This window comes from Apaloderma vittatum, unplaced genomic scaffold, assembly GCF_000703405.1.
Source record: "Apaloderma vittatum isolate BGI_N311 unplaced genomic scaffold, ASM70340v1 scaffold38005, whole genome shotgun sequence".
NCBI classification, from domain to species: domain Eukaryota; kingdom Metazoa; phylum Chordata; class Aves; order Trogoniformes; family Trogonidae; genus Apaloderma; species Apaloderma vittatum.
The window spans coordinates 22868-35008 of record NW_009718296.1 but is presented as its reverse complement, the minus strand read 5'-3'; the positions used below and the strand labels follow the sequence as shown (position 1 = coordinate 35008).

Here is a 12141-nt window from a genome sequence, read left to right as displayed (position 1 = left end):
TACTGGGGCGTGGACTATGCTCTTTATTTTCTCATTTATTTGCCTATACATCGTTACCTACTCATAGTTTTCATATGCTACTCAGTGCTTTGAAATTCTGCCAAACATTTCTTTGAGTAAGGTGCGAAATAAACACTCTCTGGAGCAAAAGTTAAAAAAGAAAGAGGACAAAAAATATTCAAGGTATTGAAGTGGAATCCATAGATCATTTCTCAGAGGACACAACTGTCAGGTAACACTTGTAGGGAGCAACAGCATTTACTGAAGTTGGTAAAATACCTAAAGCCAGGCTATACAGAGCAGGACGATATAACATCTCTTCCCATTTACATGTGATCTGATATGGTTCAAACAACAAAGTACTTCAATGTCATTTTCCACTAATACCCTGAAAATCCTGTAGTATCAAAAGCCACTGCTTATATACTCTTATATATCTACTTAATAATACAACAGATCTACTTACCTATGCTTCCTTTGCCTACAAAGTCATTTAGTGATGTCCAGAAAAAAGCTGAGATTTTTATTTCTAGAAAAATACCCTTTTCCTTGTGTTCCCCACAGTTCATGCTTTGAGCCAAATACTACCCTTGAATAACCACAACAGTCAGCAGCACAGGGAGGAACGGCCAGATTCCTGGCAGCAGAACCTCACACTCTTACACATACAAAGCATGAGGGAGAGGGGTGGAAAAGGACAGAGTATGTTTAAGGAAGTTAAACTGAATTACTTGGATGCTGGAACAGGAGATCAGAGAAAACATGCACCTGCCATATACCTTACCCATTTCACTAAAATGATATTCAAAATCAGGCAACGCTGATATTCCCAGAATTAAAATAATAAATAAAAAAGAACTTCCAGCTAAATTAATTATTAACCCACTACAGTCTTTATATAATGTACTATTTACAGTGAAATACAAAAAGTATTTCATTCTTAGAATTACTACAAAGACTACATGTGATGCAGAACAGCTTTTACACTAGGCAAGGGTATGGAACCTGTAGTCCAAAATAATAGCGAATTTCCCTCCACTTACCAGTGCAACAGGTGTTCAATGCAAAACAAACTGTGTTCACTCCCTTTGATTTCAATGCATTTTCTCTAGCAAGCTCGTAACAGGATTTTGTCACAGTCATTTTTCTAAGCTCCCACCAGCAGCACAACAGTTTAGGTGAGGGAAGAGCAGTGAGCTGGCTGGAACGTGGGGATGCAGAGGAATTGGCAAGTGTAGAAAAAGTGGAGAAGCTACAAAAATTTATTTTTCCAACAGAAAAACTCTCCACAAGCTGTGTAAACTTTTCTTACTAAAACATATACTCTAAACCACAAAGATTTTACATTTCCAGTGAAACACTCACAGTAACATTTGCCTGTTTTTACTCTCCTGAAGTCTCCACAAAGAGCCAGCAGATTTATGCTTTCTCAATTACCAGGGTCAGTAAACTCCCTCATGTTTCCCAACTGCGATTTTGATCTTTAAATTAATAGACAGAACGCAGAAACGGACTTGTTGGGCCTTTGTTTTCTCCAGCAGATTCTCGCACTTTGCTGCCTAACGTGCACACGCACACGTACGCCCACCCACCACTCACCCACTCACATACACACACCTGTCACGTGTGCTCGATTATTCTGACAACAGAACAAAAATTAAGCTGTGCCCATTGCAATCTTGTGGCCTGTACAGAGAAGAATAATTTATAGTGGCAAGTCATCTTTACCATAAATTTAAAATGCAAAATTAGGTTTGCAAGGACAGCGTAAGGTGTAAGAGTTAGACCCTTTATCTCAAGCACTCAATTCGTATTTACAGTTAGTATAAGCTTTCTGCTACAGAAGAAAAAAGTATTCAGATTGAACACTGTTACAGATTTCCTAAACGAGGCTAGTTCCAGTTGCCAGTAATTCAAAAGCAAATCTGCTGACTTGGCATTAGGACTCTAAAACAGTGTGATCAAACTTATATCGTAAGAAGGTGTCTGCAGAAATAACATTTATAAACTGTATATACAGTACACAGTACCAGTACATAGAAAATAGGGTTTGACTTCATGATCCCCTGTGTGTAAGGCAAGACTGAATTCTGTCTTCGAATGGAGTCCACCAGAGGTACAAGCAACAGATAGTGGCTCTTAAATCAATATGCAAAACAAGTGTATACAAATTAAAAATCAGAGCAGACAAAAAGTTTTAAATTTTTTATGTGCTGATTCTGGCTTGCTGAATACATGGGAAGTTATTAAACATCAAATGTACCTTTTTTTAAAAAAAACACTAACAACACCTTGATGGCAGCAGATATTGTTCAAGTGGCAGCTACCAAAAAACAGCTCGAAAAATGGCATAGTACAACACAGGAACTCTGCAGTTGTACTATGCTAATTAATATAGCACTAACCAAAAATATAAGTATATGAATATCCTATTTCATGCTATTGCTATGCAAGCAACAGCAATACAAATCAGCATACAGAAGGATACCATATGTTCTGCAATGAAGAACGCAAAGATATTTTCAAGGGGCATTGTTACAAGACTTCAGAGAAACACAAGACTGCTGGAGGCAAAAGTTACTGGCGGATGTAAACATCCCTATTCCACTCTCCTGTGTCATTACGTTTTCTCGATATCACTTCCCCATCCTTGTCGCAATATTGGTCCCTCGATTTATGCCGACTGCGCTGTTTGTTGCATTCATTGTGGTCCTGCTCGCGGTCCCTCTCCTTTGAGCGATGCCTTGATTCTCTATGTCTGTGATCACTGCTCCCGTGGGACTCGTCTCTGTGATTGTGATCCCTGTGAGAATCATAGTGGTCACCGTGCTCGTGTGAGTAGTCCTCCTTTGGCTCCACATAAGCCGAATCTCTGCTGTCTTGTGTTTCTGAGTCAAAAGTTTCTTGCCTAGAAAGGCCTCTAACACCACTGCGATGGTTGTGGTGTTGGCTCGAGGAAGAGCGATGCTGGGATTTCTTGGTAGGTTCAACCCGTGCTTCCTCTTCAATTTGTGAACCGCTGCGTTCAGGGACTGAGTGGTCATTCCTCTGGTCTCCTTGAGATCCCTGCTATCACAACCAGCAGTAAGTTCACGTACAACAAGTACACATTTAAAAACTTTCCTCAATATCAAATTCAACTAGAAAGTATCATGAAACCAATAAAATTTAAGTACACAACAATTCACTTTGAATCTAGACTAAAAAAAAAACCCCAAACACATTAGAATTTAAATTTTACTGAAAATTCAGTATTATAATACAAACAATTCCTTTTACACTCATCAGAATGGAGGGTGGCACTTGGGTTTTTCTGTGATACTTTCTTTTCTCCTGTGATGTTTCTGACTATTCCAGTTAGCAATAATTGCCTACCACACTCCAGACAAAAATAGAGCATGTAGAAGCAGGACAAACTGCAGAAAAATTGAAGAGGACATATAATGCCAGGAGAGGGCAAGTATCTGTTGAGTGCTTACAGACGCCTCCTTGGAAACAGCCACTATGGGAAAGTGGTTTTAGAGGGCTGAGGTGGTGGATTCCAGCAGAGAACCAAAGTGCAAAACCTTGGCTCTTCCAGAGTAATTTTTTTTTGTTTAAAAGAAAAAAATGTAATTGAATCTGGTATGAATAAAGTTTGTATTATGATACTAATAGTATCACTGACCTTCTGTTTTTCTCCGCAATAATTCTATTTCTTCATGATAATGAAAAATTAAACTTTGACCTCATAATTTTAATAGCTCAAGAATATAGAGCACTGACAAGAAAAGCAGGAGGAGAGTGATATTATCACCTATAGAACTTCCTAACACACCACTACTATTAAAAGACTGAAATAAAAATTACCAGATAATAACAAACCTACTCTTCACCAGCATAATGCTTTGAAATCACTGCAAAATGAACAAGTGGCATTATTTAACTCATCTGGGGGTTTCATTACATTAACCTGCTCTTATTCCCAAACCACAGCTGAAGACTTTCCAAGCTTAATTGCAAAATTTTAAGAAATAGTTTATGGTGAAACTGTATGAGGTGAAGATTGTCAAGACAAAATCATCTCTACTGGCACAAAACTAGAGTAGGTTTTAACAGAGTTATACAGGCATTTGTTTAGGAGATTTCTGATTTTGTCAGAGTTAGTCTAAAGTTTGCCCACTATGTTCAGAGTTGTCTAAAAATAAGGATTGCCTCCGGGGCAGCTCACAGACGTATTTTCTTTCTTTCCATTTTGTGGAAAAGAGCTAGGGGAAAGAGGAAGTTTTGTCCTCCAGCCACACAACCTGGCAGGTGGGTTTCCTAGCAACCCCAAAATTAAAATGACAAGAGATTGGACAGGAACAGATCTGTATTTTATCAGAAACTTATAAAAAGCAACATATTTCAAATCAGCAATTTGATAAATTTGACAAATCTTCATTTTCTGTAAGCTTCTGTAAGCAACTAGCTGGGCTGCTCCATGTGTTCCTAATTTGAAACAAATGCTCTAGATGAGAAAAGGGAACCAAAACAGCAGTTGAGTTTCCTTCTTTTCCTTGTTTTTATGATTCTCAAGATGATTCTGATTTGCCAGAAAAGGAATGTAGTAATTGTAAACATGAATAGATGTGTTCAGCATGAACAGAAATGACTCAATGGAAGCAAATTATAAATGAAATCAAGTGAAAAGCTGAGGAGTCTAAAGCAATACCTGCCTTGAATGTGTAAACAGTTTTTTATTAGCTCACCGCCATGACTGTTCTTAAGGCACATGAACTGGGTACCCAGGTGAAACCACTTACTTCTCATACAGTCAAATGACAAACATACATATACCTATATGAATGATCGTGACTAATAAAATCTGTCATTGGTGTGGTTTGAGAACAAATGCAAAATTTGAACCTGCTTTGAACAGAACACTACTCTTACAAACTCATATCTATCTCCTCTGCTATGCCGAGTACATGTGGAGCAGCACAATGAATAAATTTAGAACCATAACCTGCAATTTAGAATAGTGTTAGGGTTATTTGGATTTATGGGGAAATTCATTGACAGGAACTTTCCCTAAATATTACAGGGACACTGAGCAGGTAATGTATACGAATCCAGATTAGGATCTGGCTCTGTGGTTCATTACAAAATTAGGGCTCTGATTTGGATTAGGTTCCTCAGCGCAGGAATTTTACGGCTTGTAAGATTTTTGCCTACAATGCAGAAATGTCTGAATAAGCCAATTGCATTTCTCAGGTTGTACTTTCAAAGAAGTAGTGCTTCTCGGAAAGAAGTTTAAGCAGTGCTGAAAGAAGTCTGTGTCCACTGAGTCAGTCTGGCTTGCTCCCTATTTCCCTCCAGTGGTCCCTAAACTCCTGCACCATATGTGTGTGAGGTTGCTCCACTCTTCACTTTGGAATTAGCTATGAGAGGCAACCTGATAACAGTTGACAGGACACTTTGCTCCAAAGCTCTCCATCAGACAAACAGGAGGTGGCTGGTCTTCACTGACTTCATCTCACACAGCCCCAGGAGGCCTCACACCTTCCAGCATCTCGTGCCATGCAACACACACAGTCAGCGCTATGCTATAAAAAAACCCAGTCTGGCAACTGGCAGCACAAACCTCTCATTACAATGTACACTCGAGACTGAAAAACCACAAAAACCCATCTGTGTCTCATGGCAAAGGGGTGCTGCATTGGACCCAGGGGAGAATGACTCAAATGCTTTGCAGTGCGGATGTGGCCCCTCCAGGCCAGCTGGCTGGTGGCATGTTTTTTTACTGCAGAGCAGTTCACAACAATGCTACAGACACAGACTTTAAATTCCCCAAAGAGAGGGTCTTAACAGTGCCAAGAGAATGGGTTCAGCAACTGCAATTAGAAAATAAACCCACTCTATTCCAGGACCATCAGAGGCTCAGGTTTGAGATGTCAGCTAAAAACATATCACAGGAAAATGAAACAAAAGCAATGTACAAGGTCAATGTTCAATAAGGGACCTCCATTGTTTCACACTTTTGGATTAGTAGATGTACAAACAAACTGTGAAACTGCAAATGCATTCTCATTTTTAGTCCTTAAAATGAAAATCTGTTAGTTTGTAAGGAGATAGCACAACATTCAGAAAGGTGTTATTAAAACTCTATACAGTTCCTCCAGAGAACGTGGTTAATAAAATGAGTAAGTGAAGTATAAGTCCACACCCAAAAGGCATAAAAAAACCTCGAGCAAAATAATAAACACATCTACAAAGCAAAGAAAGTTTATCTAGCAAGTCTGCACACAACAATACTGAATTTCATACTCAGAAATTCTTCCAGCTCACAATTTTTTCAGGGTCTTTCAACTCTGAGGACAGAAAAAAGGCAGAAATGAGCTAAAGCTTACAGTCTCTTTTCCTACTACGTTTGAAAGCAAGGGAAGGAGATACTCTGCAAGGTGGCTGAAGCAATTTTTCTTGTTAAAGAAGACACCTGTCAAGTTTGTGGTCTTCTAACAGGAAATAAATTCTTCAACACAAAAAAATGGTTTTGGCAGACCATGAAAACAAAGAGTAAATTTTCAGCATTTTAATTTGGGTGCAGATACATTTTTTTTTCTTTCATTTTATAAAAGAAGGCATTTTTCTTAAACAAAGTTATGAATGCTAACTGTCCTATGTATGTAACTTATGGGCATATATGGAACTTTTTGAGCTGGGACAGATATATTTTACTCCCCACTGTGCTTTTCTTGTCCCCAAAGCATCACTTACTATTTATAATGAATTAGCATCCTCAAAGACCTGATCTCATGCCATGCAACACCTATACAAAGGAGAGGATCACTCTGCGCCAAAAACTTTAATGCAATTGCACAACCCAAAAGTTGAAGAGACAAGTTGGGACACAATATGCCCAAAGTCAACAGGTAGGTCAGTTGGAGGTGGGAGTAAAACCTGTTTTTCCCAGCTTGCTAGACAGTCCCCTCGCTGTTCAGAACACACTGCCTCTCAAGGTCTTTCTGCACAATGTGCAGTGGGTTTTATGTAAGAATTCAGCTTGAAGGAAGTATGTACTTTTCACAGCAACGGCCAATGAATAGAGGAACAAAAGAAGCACTGGAAGGACCACTTTAACCTTGAGACTTTACTAATAGAGTCAATCATTCTCAGCCTCTACAACTCTACAGCCTGTGGGAAGATAAGAACAGATTCCCTGCCAACATCTGTGGACGTGCTCTGTACATAACCCCATTTGTCACGTGGGGCCTCTGGGTCTGTGAGGGACTAGATAGATGTCTCAAACAGTAAACAAGCCAGAGCCACCTGCCTGGCGCTTATCTGTGTTTGTGTGGGGGTGACTCAGGGCTTTGCTGAGCCCCCTGCCCCAGCCCTGCCCCAGCCCTGCACCGGTGGAGCTGTGGGGGGGGGTTGGTGGGGGGTGGGAGCGGTGCCGACAACAAGCCAGGAGAAGGAGGGGTAACACATCCACCCTCAGAAGCCCCCATCATCCCCCAAACTGGTTCCCAGTCTATGGCAGGAACTTGACTGTATAAAAGATGCTCAGCCCGGGCAGTTGCGCCCTTTTTTCGCCCACCACTCGGAGATGGCTGCGTGTGCTGTGGTTGTCGCTGGATCCAAGGGTGGTGATCTTTCCTTTTTCTATAGCTTTACTTCTCTCTTTTTCTAGCTTTAATAGGAAGCTATCTATGGCAAGGCCGGTTTCTTTTGCTTATTAATAACCTGTTGTTGTGAAGCGTGTTGATTGCGCTGAGTGGGCAATTGAAATACGTCGTTGTCAGGTGACTGATAAATAAAATTGCTGTTCCGATCCTTGGTGTAAGTCACCTTAATCCTGGCCTGGGAATCGGGAACCTGAGTGAGTCAACATTCTCAGAACCATGGGACGTGACAGACCCTGGGATTTGCCGATAAGCGACAGTGTGCCCATCAGTCAGAGAGTTACCAGAGGCTCTAACGTGCATAGCATTAGCCCAGTTGTATTCCTCTGGTTGGATTGTGTATGGCCAGCTACAAAAATGCTTGTGGCTGGTACACATATTACTGGCACAGTGGTGTCCTAGGCACAATAAAATATTAAGTATCACACTTCACATCTCCATATGTTTTCAGTCAGGCTGACTTAGTCCTTGGAATCAAAACCAGTCCCCTAGTCAGTATGCAAACACATGCTACTGTGAAAATAACAGCTATAACAACAGCACGCCTGTATTTTCCTTTTATACTGAAAATGGATGAATGTCTACTAAAAACTCTTACTCTGTCAACAACAGCAAGACATATCCAGTATACTCTAGTATCATACTACCACTGTGCTTTGGAAGAAGTTGATAGAAAGAAGAGAAGGAATAAAAACTGTACCTGTAAATTAATATTTGGACCTGGGCTAATAGGAAGAGTGGCTGTTGCAAGTGTGCGAGTGAGGAGCTGGTTAGGAGGATTGTTGCTGCTAGGTGGATGTGTGGCCTTCCAGTAGGCTTCCAGATAGTCAGCAAGGTGCTCACAAGCATCTTCAAGTTGGTTCTCATCAAGAATTACATCGAACATTTCCTGATAAAGGAAAGGTTTTAGTGAGAATAATAAATATCTAAAAGAAGATCAGCTAGAAACATGGATGACAACACTTGCAATTCATCAGAAACGAACTACATTTCTAATACTTGTGCTAACGCATTTCACCCTTCTTGTTTTCAGTTTTTAATGCATTTGATACAAAAGACAGTAATCCTAACTAGAACTAATATGAAACTTGCTAAAGCAAGTCCTCTAAGCGTCTTCCACAGGTAGCTTGAACAAATTTTAAAACTCAAATATCCATAAAGAAAGGTTAAATATTGAACTTTTTAGCTATTGGTACAAGATGGAATGGCAAAATAAAGGAATCACTCCCCATATCTGGAATAACTTCGAGAAAACTAAGGCAAAGTAAGACCAATAACTAATAACTGTAAGAAAGACAAGTGATACGGATCAGCCAGTTTCTTAGTGCTGTACAAATACTAGGTATGAGATCAGTCACATGGCCTAATTTTAGCCACCTAAAGTTAGGAAGTAAGTCTCCTCTGTTCCCTCCCTGGTCAGGGAGACAGAAGTCCTCCCGGAGGCAGCTTTGAGAGCTTAGGCAGGTCTCTAGAATTCTTCATTGGCTTTCTTAACTGAGAAAATGGCAAATTCCCAGTATTGCAACTGAACTGAACCTTCATCTCCCAGACTCTTAGCCACACTCGTAACAGTTCGGTATGCACGTAACAAGGCTTGCCATGCTCGGCTCTCATTATCTCCACTTTATAGGTGGAAGTTGAAAGAATTTACTTCAGTGCACATCAACAGAAGAACCACAGAGCTCTCAGATATGCCGTACCCCACAGCTCTTTGCAAAAACTATGACCAAGAACACCAGCAGCAATGGGCTGTTGTGACATATGCCCCAGGGGAGCTACCCAAAGCACTAGCCTTACCCTAAACCACCAGAAATAAAGCACGGTCACTAACAGGGTGCATTTTTAGACCAATAACCCCAAAAGAATGATCGAGTCAAACATGCTCAGTTTGTTCAAGCAGTGAATGTATCAGCACACATCTTAATAACTGCTCGTGACTGGGGCTGTTTTCTCCCTATATCCTTGTGCAGAGTCCAGAGACATCACGAGGTGTCTGCATAAAAGCCATAGTGAAATATGGCCAGAAGAGGGCAAACATTCCCAGAAATCACATAATTAACCTTGTGCTTGAAAAGAACGGCATATTTCGAAGACAAGACATAAATTAACAGAAACTCACGGGAGGACACTGTGCCAGTTTATCAGCAGCCACCATCTGAACATTAAGGTGTTTGGCCTGAGACTTCCCTCGAGATTTTATTAACCTCTGTAAAACCTGCAAAAAAAAGACATTAATAAAAGTGGGCAGGTTCAGACTTTATGTACATATAAAACCACTTACACTGTTTACATTTTAAAACGTCCACTTGAACAGATCAAATCTGCTGCTTCAGGAGCACTTCCAGTGCTGTTCACATCCAGAACAAGCTAACCTTCATTTATTTCCCACAATTTCCTTTCCTGTTTTGAGCACTAAAAAGTTCCCTTGCTATTTTCCTTTGCTGCTTCTGCTTTTGTTTGTTTCTATGCCGAAAATCTTTAATTGCCTACTGAGTTCTCTTCCCATATATTTGTTCTCTTTCAAATGTCTCTTCACAGGTGCAGGTTTTTTCACAGAATGAAAGATTACATTATGAAGAGGTACTAATCAGTCTGATATTCATTATGTGAAAATCTTTCTTTCTGTTCTGTATTATTTTGATCTAAAAAACTGTTACCATTACTTGCTTGACTGATCCTAAAAGAGCCTCAATTTAAAAAAATCATTGGAGCTACAGCATCTTTTCTGAAATAGGGTTTGATAACATCAGAGCTAAGATACTTTTTTGATTAATAATATTTCAAATAATATTTCAATATTCAATATATTTCAATATTCAATATAATATTAAAATAATACTTCAAATAATATTTCAAACACTCCAAATAAATTTTGGAGCTAATATATAGCTCCAAACTTTGTGAGGACGTGATTATCTGCATTTAAGATCCCGTCCCAAAAAAACGGGGAGGAAAAAAGACTGAAACAGCATGAGAATCAGTATATATTTACCTTAGGAGAAGAAATCTTTACGTATACTATAATGGGAGCCAGAGAGGTTTTGCTTAGTTGAGCTGGGTGGTTAATGGTATCAGCATCAAGCACTACCAGCTGCAGTGTCCTTGCCAATTCAAAAATCCGTTCAATTTCACTTTGAACTTCAGCTGCACATAAGTAGAGAATCAACAGTTAAGAAAATATTAAAAGGCGATTAGTTTTAAGAAACGTCAAATGTTGCAGACTTGTGGGTTGCTCCTCCTCAGGCTGGCGTTTGCTGTTGGCAACGCAGGTTCCTGCCACAGTCAGGAAACGAACGGAACGTGAATGAGAGCGTTTTGCCCCAGTGTGTCGCCCCGGCAGGCAGCACTGCCTGCCCCGCTCACCTCCACCGCTTCCTGCAACCCCAGCCTGGAGAGATACTTCCTTACAAGACCCCAGTTCATGTATGTAAGAAAAAAAGGTAAGAATGCTTGCTTCATCACATAGTAATCTCACCATGTCATTAATTTCCTACACGTAAGCAATTTCAGCTCAGACTTTAATCTTACATAGTGATCAATTTTCTCAAACTGGAGTGCCTGAGATGGGCGTTAAGCTGGACTGAGGTGTCTGTGTTATCAGAAGGTCCTGTTTTGGCATCTACTTCAACTTCTCAAAGCTCTGGAAAACAGTTTCCTTCATATACTGGCCTCAGGATGGCACCATATAAAAAATTCGATTACTAAACAAAAAAAACTTTTTAAAAATAATAATTCAGAAATCCAAATAATGAGATGGTATCCTAATACCATAGCCCCAAGAGTTCTGGAATGGTGACTTTCCCTGAAAAACTCGTCTTCTGGTAACTTACGCTCCCAGCTCCTCAGCACCCTGCCTGATTGGCAGTAGCCTCCAGGGCAAAACTCTGCAAGACAGATGGATTGCATCCACTTTCAGAACTGGTTTAGGAAGTGTCTTCATTCCCAAATGAAACAAAACTAAATCTTATAACAGCAAAATCATCCTTGAAATGGAATCACATTTTCCTGCTCAAATCTTCCTATTGGCTGACTTTGCAGAGAAACTACAGAAGTTGGGTGATTTGCACAAGTCTGTAAAGAAAGTTATAGAGCCAGATAAAATTATAATTCATATAGGTTTCCTTTTAAAGGCTCTGCACATTCCATGCATCAAAACCAGACTAGATATCTGGCCCATTCAAAGTAAATAATACAAGATAACCAACAAAAACTCGGACATCAACTAGAGGTATCAAAACCTTATTTATTAGAGTTTCTTGAAATTACACTATCAGCATTTTATCTATTATGTTGGCACAAGCATTACTTTTGCATAAAAGCACAGCCTATCTGATCTGGCTAGAGAGAGTTCTCTGTATTGAATGGTCTCTTTCAAGAGGCATGAAGGGATTGATCTTTGTTATCTCAGAGTAGCAACTGAATAAATTAGGTACCACAACAAGGTGGCAAAATTTCCCAGGGAGAGCAAAGCATCCCAGCCAGTCTCCATTTAGCT

The 12141-nt window shown here is 39.9% G+C and overlaps 1 protein-coding gene across 1 annotated transcript in view; it reads right to left on the bottom strand.

The window, feature by feature from the left end:
• Nucleotides 1–1981: 1981 nt before the first annotated feature.
• Nucleotides 1982–12141, bottom strand: part of CACNB2 (calcium channel, voltage-dependent, beta 2 subunit) — a 31525-nt gene continuing 21365 nt past the window's right edge. Inside the window, exons 7-10 of the mRNA XM_009870194.1 lie at nucleotides 10639–10790; nucleotides 9766–9861; nucleotides 8347–8535; nucleotides 1982–3066 (exon numbers count right to left, since the gene is read on the bottom strand). Coding sequence (XP_009868496.1) covers nucleotides 2578–3066; nucleotides 8347–8535; nucleotides 9766–9861; nucleotides 10639–10790 — 926 coding nt within the window. The 3' untranslated portion in view covers nucleotides 1982–2577. The remainder of the gene's footprint in view (nucleotides 3067–8346; nucleotides 8536–9765; nucleotides 9862–10638; nucleotides 10791–12141) is intronic.